This window comes from Apostichopus japonicus, chromosome 13, assembly GCF_037975245.1.
Source record: "Apostichopus japonicus isolate 1M-3 chromosome 13, ASM3797524v1, whole genome shotgun sequence".
Classification (NCBI taxonomy): Eukaryota; Metazoa; Echinodermata; class Holothuroidea; order Aspidochirotida; family Stichopodidae; genus Apostichopus; species Apostichopus japonicus.
The window spans coordinates 8,609,516-8,622,211 of record NC_092573.1 but is presented as its reverse complement, the minus strand read 5'-3'; the positions used below and the strand labels follow the sequence as shown (position 1 = coordinate 8,622,211).

General features: G+C 35.9%; 1 protein-coding gene across 3 annotated transcripts in view; it reads left to right on the top strand.

Moving 5' to 3' along the window:
* The window catches only part of LOC139978627 (uncharacterized), a 34,926-nt gene extending 22,230 nt beyond the window's left edge, over positions 1 to 12,696 (top strand). For 2 of the 3 annotated variants that reach the window (XM_071988990.1, XM_071988991.1), the window contains exons 21-33: positions 614 to 652; positions 1,079 to 1,219; positions 2,007 to 2,138; positions 2,716 to 2,889; positions 3,000 to 3,098; positions 5,684 to 5,818; positions 6,440 to 6,603; positions 6,918 to 7,005; positions 8,179 to 8,317; positions 9,160 to 9,320; positions 9,558 to 9,760; positions 10,320 to 10,398; positions 10,982 to 12,696. In XM_071988990.1, coding sequence (XP_071845091.1) covers positions 614 to 652; positions 1,079 to 1,219; positions 2,007 to 2,138; positions 2,716 to 2,889; positions 3,000 to 3,098; positions 5,684 to 5,818; positions 6,440 to 6,603; positions 6,918 to 7,005; positions 8,179 to 8,317; positions 9,160 to 9,320; positions 9,558 to 9,760; positions 10,320 to 10,398; positions 10,982 to 11,041 — 1,614 coding nt within the window. In that variant the 3' untranslated portion in view covers positions 11,042 to 12,696. The remainder of the gene's footprint in view (positions 1 to 613; positions 653 to 1,078; positions 1,220 to 2,006; positions 2,139 to 2,715; positions 2,890 to 2,999; positions 3,099 to 5,683; positions 5,819 to 6,439; positions 6,604 to 6,917; positions 7,006 to 8,178; positions 8,318 to 9,159; positions 9,321 to 9,557; positions 9,761 to 10,319; positions 10,399 to 10,981) is intronic. The other variant, XM_071988992.1, reaches the window with a different exon arrangement.

Here is a 12,696-nt window from a genome sequence, read left to right as displayed (position 1 = left end):
TCACCTCTTAAACTACGATGTAAGAAACGGCTGTTTTAAACATCTCACTAACTCTTTCGGCGACTTTAATCCCTATTCATTGAGCACAATAGCATTTCCTGCGTATAAACTCGTAGAGGGATTATACGCGGTGTCTACGCGGCCTCTACCCGGCAATTTCTTTGTCAACGAGTTTATACGCGGGTGTACGTGTTTATACGTGTTTATACGATTCTGTGCGCGTACACATGTCCAGTTATACGTGAGCGGTACTGTAGGAGGAGCAGCTATTGCAGCAAGAGGAGGAAACAAGGTAGGGAAAGAAGATGAAGCTAATGTAGAACAGCTGCTGTACCTCTGTGAGGTAGGAGGAGCAGTGGGGACAGCTAAGTGAGGCAATAGGATAAGGAAAGAAGATGTAGCTAATATAGAACAGCTGCTGTACCTCTGTGAGGTAGGAGGAGCAGTTGTTTCAGCAAGAAGAGGAAACAAGGTAAGGAAAGAAGATGTAGCTAATGTAGAACAGCTGATGTACCCCTGTGAGGTAGGAGGAGCAGCGGGGATGGTCAAGTGAGGCAATAGGATAAGGAAAGAAGATGTAGCTAATGTAGAACAGCTGCTGTACCTCTGTGAGGTAGGAGGAGCAGCTGTTGCAGCAAGAGGAGGCAACAAGGTAAGGAAAGAAGATGTAGCTAATGTAGAACAGCTGTTGTACCTCTGTGAGGTAGGAGGAGCAGCTGCTGCAACTAGAGGAGGCAACAAGGTAAGGAAAGAAGATGTAGCTAATGTAGAACAGCTGTTGTACCTCTGTGAGGTAGGAGGAGCAGTGGGGACAGTCAAGTAAGGCAATACAGTATTAAGAATTTAAGAAATGTATACGGTTTATTGGACTAAATTTAATATAATTTGAATAATTCCATGTTATGAAGCTACCATTTAGGAGTTCTCTCTAATTTTAAGAGATACCACCATGATATCATGAAGAAATGAATAAAGTTTCCCCCATAGGGGAGGAGAATCAACAATCCTCCCCACCCCCTCCCAGCTCATGAGGCACTGCCATCACTGTCATTTTACTCTTCCTATTCGAACTGATTAGGTCGATGCTAAGACGGAGAAGAAGATGACAATGATGCAGGATCACATCAATAACTTGAAGAAGCAGGTCGAACAGGAGAAGAACACAGCCAAGCAGCTGGAGAAGGATCTCAAAGAGATGAAAAGTGGAGGTGTTGCTGATGTAAGTCTCTTAACTTTTTTATTTTCTTGATTTTACATCGAGAGGGGAAAAAATTATATTTTTTCTAATTTTTTTTTTTTTTTCATATTTTTATTTATATATTTTTTTTTTTCATAAAACATGATATATAGCAAACGAAGAGCTTAAACTTTTACACAATTGAAACAATTGATATTTATGTCATCTTTTGCATACTGTTTAATTGGTTAACACAGATGTAAAATATGCTTGTGTTTTGATCATTTTCAGACTTATTGAAATATGCTTCAGTGTGTATTGTTTGCATATGAAAGGTGCACTTGTGTTAGTGTTTGTATAGATTATTTTAATGAAAAAATATGAAAGGTGATGGTTTTGTTTGAACAGATATGTAAGGTGTACATGAGTATGTATTATTGTGCAGAGATATGTATTAGGTGTTGGTGTTTGGACATTTGCACCAATATCAATGGTGCGTGTATTTGTATTGTTTGAAAAAAATATGAAAGTATTGGTACAATTACTCAAATATGTAAGGTGCCAATATTTGTATTTCTTTATGAAAAGGATGAAAGCTACCTGTAGTTTGTATTTTTACCATAAGTATAAAAAGGTGACCTGTCTTTGTATTGTTGGAATTATGAAATCTCCATTGGAAATCATTAAATGTCTCATCAGGCTAAATGACAGTTTCAGTCGTTATGTCACTGTAATTGTGTTCTTTACTTTAATGTTGCCTTTTGTTTTTGCTATGAATAAATGAATAAGAATAGTAAAAAATCTGCATTAATTGTTCTTTTCTTCACAGAAACAAGCTGGCAAAAAGATTGAGAAGCAGCTGAAAGATCTGGAAAAGAAACTTGAATCTGAAACCAAAAAATTTGAACGGGAGCATAAGAAAGCCACAGAACTAGATACACAGCTTAAGGATGTAACAAAGGTAAAAAAAAAATATCAGGTTATAAATTCTGTTTTGTTCATATGACCTGTGTTGAAAACTTAGCTTTGAGGAAATATGATGCAGGACATAATATTTTTACTGTTTCATAGATACATAATAAAGATAAAGCCTCTTTGAATACAGTGATAACCTGAGTGGCGTAGCAAGTTGCAACCTGGCCCTGTTGCAACAATTGAAATGGAAAGGTGTAGCAAGTCTACATTCACCCAATCCCAACCATAAATTGGGCTTGGTTTGAGCAGTTATTGATATTTGGCATCTTCTAGACACCCAGTTATGGCACCCTCTGGCTTACTCTGTTGAGTACAGTGTTTTGCTTGAATTCTAAGTTTTCTTGGAACTCGGTGTGAATTTAAATGACTGTACTGAGCAGTGTTTAAGACATAAGAAAGTTAATGAAATATTGCCTTACTTAAAAGTGTCTTCACCCGATTTGTGGTGAAATTTTTCTGTCCCCTGCCCCTAATGGGAGTTGACATTTGGCCTAATTATTCCACTGGATGATACATGCATGAGACTTAGAAAATCGATTGAAATTGGTCGAATTTTCCCACAGGAGCGAGACAGTCACGCCGATGAAAACAAGAAGTTGCAGGTACAGATAGCTTCCCTGGGTGTGGCAGCGCAGGAAGCGCTGGAGTTGAAGGAGAAAGTAGATGGTATGCAAGGAGAACTGAAGGAATTGAAAACAGAAAACAAGTCACTCACAGAAAACTATAACAGCGAAAGGGTGAGTGTAGCAGAACTTGTGCAGTATGATTAGTCTGAGTTTTGAATGTATATTCTAAACTAGAATTGTCATAATGATTAGTTTTAACTTTCGATTTGCCTTTTTTGCAGGTATTGAGGAAGAAATACTATAACATGGTTGAGGACATGAAGGGTAAAATTCGCGTCTATTGCAGAGCAAGACCACTAAGTGGATCGGAAAGAGAAAGGGTGAGTCTTGGTTTTGTTCCTTTTCTGTATAAGGAATAGTAAATGATTTGTTTTACTCAGTCCTAAACACCTTAGAGTTCCATGTGAGATCTTTCCTGTATAAGGGATAGTATATGATTTGTTTTACTCAGTCCTAAATACCTAAGAGTTCCATATGAGATCTTTTCTGTATAAGGAATAGTAAATGATTTGTTTTACTCAGTCCTAAACACCTTAGAGTTCCATGTGAGATCTTTCCTGTATAAGGGATAGTATATGATTTGCTTTACTCAGTCCTAAATACCTAAGAGTTCCATATGAGATCTTTTCTGTACAAGGAATAGTAAATGATTTGCTTTACTCAGTCCTAAACACCTTTAGAGTTCCATGTGAGATCTTTCCTGTATAAGGGATAGTATATGATTTGCTTTACTCAGTCCTAAATACCTTAGAGTTCCATGTGAGATCTTTTCTGTACAAGGAATAGTAAATGATTTGCTTTACTCAGTCCTAAACACCTTTAGAGTTCCATGTGAGATCTTTCCTGTATAAGGGATAGTATATGATTTGCTTTACTCAGTCCTAAACACCTTTAGAGTTCCATGTGAGATCTTTCCTGTATAAGGGATAGTATATGATTTGCTTTACTCAGTCCTAAATACCTAAGAGTTCCATATGAGATCTTTTCTGTACAAGGAATAGTAAATGATTTGCTTTACTCAGTCCTAAACACCTTTAGAGTTCCATGTGAGATCTTTCCTGTATAAGGGATAGTATATGATTTGCTTTACTCAGTCCTAAATACCTTAGAGTTCCATGTGAGATCTTTTCTGTACAAGGAATAGTATATGATTTGCTTTACTCAGTCCTAAATACCTTAGAGTTCCATGTGAGATCTTTTCTGTACAAGGAATAGTATATGATTTGCTTTAATCAGTCCTAAATACCTTAGAGTTCCATATGAGATCTTTTCTGTACAAGGAATAGTATATGATTTGCTTTAATCAGTCCTAAATACCTTAGAGTTCCATATGAGATCTTTTCTGTACAAGGAATAGTATATGATTTGCTTTACTTAGTCCTAAATACCTTAGAGTTCCATGTGAGATCTTTTCTGTACAAGGAATAGTATATGATTTGCTTTACTCAGTCCTAAATACCTTAGAGTTCCATATGAGATCTTTTCTCTACAAGGAATAGTATATGATTTGCTTTACTCAGTCCTAAATACCTTAGAGTTCCATATGAGGTCTTTTCTGTACAAGGAATAGTATATGATTTGCTTTACTCAGTCCTAAATACCTTAGAGTTCCATATGAGATCTTTTCTGTACAAGGAATAGTATATGATTTGCTTTACTCAGTCCTAAATACCTTAGAGTTCCATATGAGGTCTTTTCTGTACAAAGTAATAGTACATGATTTGCTTTACTCAGGCCTAAACACCTTTAGAGTTCCATATGAGGTCTTTTCTGTACAAGGAATAGTATATGATTTGCTTTACTTAGTCCTAAATACCTTAGAATTCCATATGATATCTCTTCCGTTCAAGGGATAGTATATGATTTGCTTTACTTAGTCCTAAATACCTTAGAGTTCCATGTGAGATCTTTTCTGTACAAGTAATAGTACATGATTTGCTTTACTTAGTCCTAAATACCTTAGAGTTCCATATGAGATCTTTTCTGTACAAAGTAATAGTACATGATTTGCTTTACTCAGGCCTAAACACCTTTAGAGTTCCATATGAGGTCTTTTCTGTACAAAGTAATAGTACATGATTTGCTTTACTCAGGCCTAAACACCTTTAGAGTTCCATATGAGGTCTTTCCTGTACAAAGTAATAGTACATGATTTGCTTTACTCAGTCCTAAATACCTTAGAGTTCCATGTGAGATCTTTTCTGTACAAAGTAATAGTACATGATTTGCTTTACTCAGTCCTAAATACCTTAGAGTTCCATATGAGGTCTTTTCTGTACAAGGAATAGTATATGATTTGCTTTACTCAGTCCTAAATACCTTAGAATTCCATATGATATCTCTTCCGTTCAAGGGATAGTATATGATTTGCTTCACTTAGTCCTAAATACCTTAGAGTTCTTTGATATATCCATTTGAGCTTTACCTTTGGTATCCAATATGTTGGCATTTTGTTGGTTTGGTATTGGAGGGGGCAAGGGAGGGGATAAGGGAGAGAGAAAGGGAGTGTAAAGCAATTGAATCATCACACTAGTTATTTCAAGTCTGTTGCAAATGTCATATATCTGGTAAGAGGTGGGTTTTTTTATGATGCATTTGAAACTAAAAAACTAGTTATTTCATGCGAAATGCATGTAACAGATGCTGAGCTTCTCTATGGAGCTTATAGGCTTCTGACATGCCACAAAGGACCATTACAACAACTCTACCTTTCTGGGCTCTGTTCTGTAATCATTTTGAGAAACCTTCATATAACTGCTTGGCAATTTACATAATACCATTGTCGACCTGTTCTCATCCACAGGTTACAGTATTTGCGACCAAAAAAAAAGAAAATGAAATACGCCGTTTGTATTTTTTATCTATTTTGTTTTAGCAATTTATCTTTTGTTTAATTAATTCACAGGGTAACTATGAGATTGTCCAAGCTCCTGATGAATATTCAATAGCGATTGATAGTAACCGTGGTAAAAAAGAGTTCCAGTTTGATCATATCTTCATGCCTGATGCATCGCAAGAAGATGTTTTTGAAGACACAAATGTGAGTCATATTTGGTTTATAGAAGATTTTGACATTATGTCTAGCAAATCTGCTTACATCATCCCAAACCAGGTTTTTATTGTGGGGGGAGTCTCTAAGAGTAAGAAATCATTCGTTGTGCCATCAAGGTCAGAATCTAAGAGTAAAATTTCATTGTTACGTAGCCAGATATCAACTGTCAAAGATATTTCTCTGTAACGAAAAGGGAAAAAAAATCATAAGGACACCACCTAGCTAGCTGATGATAAAAGAGCAATTAATTTCTGGATTTCATTTGATTCCCAACATATTTGTAACTTGGACAAACTTTCATGGTAAGTTTAACCACAGTTGTCACAACAACAACAAAAATTGAAATTTTCAATAAAATTGTACTTCTCTCTTTGAAATTAAAATGTTGAAATTCGGCTAATAACCTATATATTGTAATAAGAATTTTATAATCACACAATCAACCTAAACAGCAGATGTATATTGTCTTATTTCAATAAATCTGATAAAACTATACTTTGATGCTTTTAATCATCATAAGTGAAGATGTTGTACATTCTGCATGCTACCAGCTGGTTTTAATTCTTTCTGTTTTTTGGGTGTTTTTTCTTCTGTTTGTTTCCCCCCCAGAATCTGATCCAATCAGCTGTGGATGGCTACAACGTCTGCATCTTCGCATACGGTCAGACAGGTTCCGGTAAGACCTTTACCATGATCGGAGATAGAGAGCAAAACTTTCCGGGCATCGCCCCGAGGGCTTTCAACAAGATATTTGACGTGATTGAGGAAAACAAGTGAGTAATGTCTTCACATATATTTTGATTAAATTCTTATTTAAAAGATTACATCTGAAAAGATCTTCCTAAAGATATATTTACTTTCTTTTCATGTGTTATACTAGAAGAGTTCTGGGAGTGGCAGATGGGTCCCATAGAAACAAGCCTGCCTTTTAATTACCTGAACCCTCTTCAAAAAGAGAATGAAACACTTGGTAATTAAGTCTTTGGCTTTCTGACTCCTGGAAAGAACTGCACTATATAGTACCCCATCTAACCCTTTAATTCCTGGTGGTCAACTCATGATTTTTTCTTTTTTTTTCTTATTCTAGGAGCAAGTTTTCCTTCAAGGTCTATACCTACATGTGTGAACTGTACAATGAAAAACTGATTGATCTGTATTCAAAGGACCATTCAGATGTAAGTGATTTCATACTGTAATGATATTCTTGTATCCAAAATTAAGATAGTCATTTAGAAAAGATTAATAGCTTCTTAAAATCATGATGAACATCTCATCAAAGAACTTCTTACCTCTCCGATGTTTTTTCTCTTTTGATCAAAAATTATATGATCATTTGATTTTGATGATTATGGGGTTTTTTGGGGGATGGGGTGGGGTGGGGGATTGTCAATATCCAGTGTATAGTAATCAGCAGCTATAAAGATATGTTAAATCATTTTTGTGAATTTTCAGCTTCCATCGTTTACCCAGCTTTGTGATGTGTTATTAGCTATGTTCAATTCACTTTTAGACAAACATTGCATTTCATTCAGTTTTGGGTTTTTTCCATTGAAAAAATTCCAGTATTATCTCTGGCAGCTGAATTCTATGCTTTTTGATACTGATTTTTAAGTTGATAATCCACATTCCAAACTTTATCAAACAAGTGTTAGTATTCCAAATAATCATGTGATATTTCATTTCATTTATTTTTTTCTTCACAACATAAATACAGAGAAGTTAACTAAATGACAAAACATATCAACAACAGGGAAAATTGTGAAAGGAAGCACTCCAAAAAAAACCAGACGGCTTGTCTAGTAGAGCGCTCCCATAAGTAAATAGAGTGAACCATACAAGGAAACAGTAACACTTATATCCACCCACCCACACACCAACCCAATACGTATAACCCACCCACCTCACCCCCACCACACACAATACATATATATATATACATGTGCGTACATACACAATAGAATATGATAACGCTGCTTCTCGTATTACATTTCTACAAGCATGTCATCAGGAATAAAAATAGGATCGTTTGTCATTTTACTAACTGTGGAAGAAATCTCATACCCACACATCATTTGACAGATCTATATAATTTAAAATTGACAATATAACATCATCCATCTCGGTGTTTCTCGGCATTCTGGTGGTCTTGAGTTAAATAAAATCACTTCAAAAAGTACAACTAATATTCATGATTCTTTAACAACAACTTTTTCCAATCTCTTAAATCCCTTAAAAACATTGAATTTTGCTTGCTGATAAACAGACATCTTTTATAAAGTGCAAACTATAAAATGTTTACATTTTGCTTCTCACGAATATACCCCCCCCCCTTTTTTTATTTTTGACAGGATGCAAGATTAGATATTAAGAAGGACAAGAAGGGTATGGTGTTCATCCAAGGAGCTGTCATACAAGAGGCTACCAACTCCAAGGAGCTTAATGGATTATTTGAACATGGATCTGAAAACAGACACGTAGCTTCAACAAGTAAGACACACGTTACAATAAACAAATGTACAGATTTATGGATAAAGTTAGTCGCCAAACGCTTCCGAAGTCAATCGCATAGGAATCATTTATTACTCAAGAACGTTATGAGAATGATTTCAATAAGGCTCTTTGGCACAGCTTATCTGATAGTACAAGCATCTCATTCAAGACATGGTTGTTCATGGTTGTTTTGAGAGAAGAAGGGCCGACTGAACTCTTGTGACGAAATCAGTGTACTCTGCTCAAATGACTGCGTGTATTTGATACTCTTCAGAACATATTTGAGATGTCTTGGGTGTCTGAAAGGCACTGAAGACTCGCCACAAACTGCGTGACGCGCTCTGATAAAGTTAACTTTCCGTTGCTAGCAAGTTAAGTTTTCTTCTTGTTGCTACAAAATGCAGACAGTAATGAAACGTGATACCTTGTTATCTTTTATCTAGACCTGAGATGTCCACGCTGCTATGTACACTGTGTTGTGGGTATTGACCGTAGCTGTATGTATTGACTGTACACTAGGCATGTCTAATTACCGACGGTAGCAAGCTGTGTGTGTATTTTCTAGGATCGATGGTGGTGTCTAACACTTCTGTTACACCTCATTCGAAACTAGGTCAGATTACCGGCATGAGACGTTTCTTTGTGCGCGAGTCTTCATACCCTTTAATACTCACGTGACATCATGTCATGTGACGATGCTGTAATGTGAATAGAACAACCAATCTTAGGGCAACGTGTGTGTGTTGTTCTTGTCACCAGGTTGTATTAATCTATGAGCCGTAAAATCTTGAAACTGTTCAAGGGAATCTAGTCTATTTCTTTGCGTTCCCTCATCTCAGAAATGAACGCCGAGAGCTCTCGTTCTCACTTGATTCTGGCCATCATCATCGAGAGTACAAATTTAGCCACGGGGAGCGTCGTGAAGGGAAAACTGAGTCTGGTGGATTTGGCTGGGAGTGAGAGAGCTGCGAAGACGGGCGCTACCGCTGAACAACTGAAGGCGAGAGAAGTTTATTAGTTTTTTGGTCAAATTCAGTTGTTGCCATGATACAGAAAAACATTTCTCTAGTTACCTGTTGTATAGCCTTGTATTATTCAGTGGTATGTACCATTCCACTTTACATCTATTGTAGCTCTTTCTATTGTTTTATGTGGTATGTAGTGTCTCCCTGTTCTTTCTATTGTATTTAGTGGTATAGCTGCCTTGTATTGACATGTTTATTATGTTCATTTACAGGAAGCTAATTCGATCAACAAATCCCTGAGCGCTTTGGGTGATGTGATCTCGGCGTTATCCAGCGAGCAGCAGTTCATTCCATACAGAAATAATAAACTGACAATGTTGATGCAGGATTCCCTTGGAGGCAACGCCAAAACCCTTATGTTTGTTAACATTTCACCTGCAGATTACAATGCTGAAGAGACAGTCGTTTCTCTAACGTGAGTTTATAATAGAATACTCTATACTAGCTGTTCTGTATTAGTTGGTTCGGTATTAATTCATTGGGGTTTCCACATTGGTTGTTGGAAACCCCTTCTCCCCACCCCACTGCCAAACAATGAAACATGGACGTTGTAAAAATTGTATTTTGTACCAATAGACAAATTATTTAATACCCTGTGAAATGGATCAAATAAGATGGTATCTTATGTCACTTTGGTGTTTACTTCTCGTTGTGTATTGTTTTCGTTGATTTGTTAGAATTGGAATGTTTGCTTAGGCGTCGATGCACTGTGAATTCATCATAAATACAATATATATGTAATGTCCTCTGTCGATAATTGATTTGTACATTATTAGACTTCCAGGTATCAAAGTTATGACGATATGAATTTTATTATTAGTGATTGGCTCATAGGATTATAAAAAGAAGAAAATCCTACATTTAGAAATGATATTGCCACTCTTAAACTGTTGGAAGCTAGGACGGTTACAGTCAAGTAACATTTACATTTTCTTGGGACCAATATTTTGTTTCTGTTTTTCAACAACATACAGGTACGCATCCAGGGTAAAACTGATCACCAATGATGCTTCTAAGAATGCTGATAATAAGGAGATTGCAAGACTCAAAAATGTAAGTCCTTTATAATTTAAGTACTTTTTCCTACTCGGATAGCTTTTCACCTTTAGTATCGCACTGTTAATTTTGTCTGAAGTTTCGTAGGTGACAATTTCTTTTCCCTTCCACCCTCCCTGCCTCCCCGCCCCCCTCCCAATTTCCCCAAAATTTCAAAAGAATTTCTTTCAATATTTAACTTACAAACAGTGATACACAGCCACACAAGTTGGTGGGGGGAAATCCAAACAGCTGAAAACCCTCACTTGTTATAGGTTGGTTGCAATCCAATAGTCAGCATATTGTTTAATTTTCTAAATTTGCAAGATCACAGAAACTGTTGTGTTCTAGCTACTGATGACAATTGACTCAAGGTTTAACAGAATAACAAACGATATATTAGACGATAATACATAGCAATAATCCAGGTGTAGAATCATAACAATCAGTGTTCTCCCCCTCCTGATGGCGCTATACAGATATCACAACAGAAACCAAGAACTTTAACCATATTGCTGTGACTAGCCAGGGCTTGAATTCTTGGACTCGTTCACGCTAGGTTTCGATTCTCAATTTTTGATGTGATTCTTCCCTCTTCTAGATCATTTCAAAACTAAAGTCAGGAGAAACCGTCGACGAGGATGAAGAAGAAGGCGCTTGATCGGAGTATGTGGCATGAATCGTCCAATCAGAACATTAACTCACAAGAGGGAACATTTTTCAGACATCCTGGATGTTGCTTGAACTTAGTGGTGGGTATGGTGGGTTAATGCTAGTGTTGAGGGTACAAGTATCATCTGATCAGGGCAGAAGTGGTCTCATCTGGATGTTGTAGGGCAACGTTCTGGATGAGACAGGGTATTAATCATCTGAATGAGGTAGGGCCACATCTCGATCAATAGGGCAACATCTGGATGAGGTAGGGAAACCATTGGGAAACAGTGGGGTGAATAGACATCAACTAGGTAAAGATGTTTGGGCTTGAAAATGTCATGCTATCACTAATGATTACTGATCAATGACAAAATAACTTTTGAAGGATATGTGTTTTTCTTTTTCTTCATTTAAAAAATGTGCAGTTGCTTGAAGCTATCGGGTACGTGTATGATAGGTTTAGTATATAGAGCAAGTTTGTTCATCGTGTACAATATTGACAAGAATCACTTTTAATCTTTTAGAAAATGATTATCATGTTTTTACTTAAAATGCAAAAGGAACCTGTTGGATTAGAATAACCTTGTCTTGTTAATAGAAAAATTACTATTTAGAGCAATTTTAGAAAGAAATTTGTTAGGTGCAATGGAGAAAGATTGAGGAAATATTTTTAATGGTATTGTATAGCCAACAGCTTCCACGTAAAATTCATAGATAATTACAAGTTGTATCCAGAACCTTTATGTATCTTCAGAATTCCTTGACTGACTTTATATATACCCAAAAACTAAGAAGTTATTCCATGAGATTGTAAGGATTGATGTCAAACTGTTTTGTTGGAAATGGAAAGTTTCAATCAATTTTCTTTTTCAAATTACCCAAGTTAAAACAGAGCTCTTTTTGCTGAATATATAAGTAGTATTATGATATAGAATAAGGGTATTAGTGTTCATATTTGACATTTCTTGTTGACCTTATATATAAATCTGTGTTTGTTTTCCATAAGGTACTTTAAATTCTTTATAGGTTTCTCTTTTCATTCTTTTTGTCTCTCATTCAGCTTTCATCCGTCCAACTAAATTTGTAGCTAAACGATTCACAAATTATTCTAATGTTTATAAGGTCTTTCCAAATCGTGTGTGAATGCAAAGTTGAAAATTTTTTCGGTGAATAGTGCTTAGATTTTTGCCATATAATTATTTATTTTACAACACCATATTTTGATCATGATTTTAAATATAAGTTTGTATATTTTCATTGATATCAAAACTTCCATTTATCAATCAAGCGTAGTAGTTTATCAAATTAGTCATGTGACCTCAGGAATTGTTCGTAATATCAAGTGAAATCAGCAAAAATTAATATATACCACCTAGAATTGCTCCACTGGACATGCAAATTTAATCCTACGAAGTTAATTGCTATATTAAGACACTGATGATTCTTGGATGATGCCATGTTTCTTATTGCAAACATTCATTCATTATTTGGATCACTTAACAATTTTCACCTTGACAATTATTGTTTTCATTATCGTGCAAGTATTATCCGTCCTTGATATTCCATTGACTGTAGGTAAAATGGGCAATTATATTCAGGCTTCAATTTTTGTAGAGATATTTTTAAGACCACCTTGAGAAGACAATAGATAGAAACAATGGA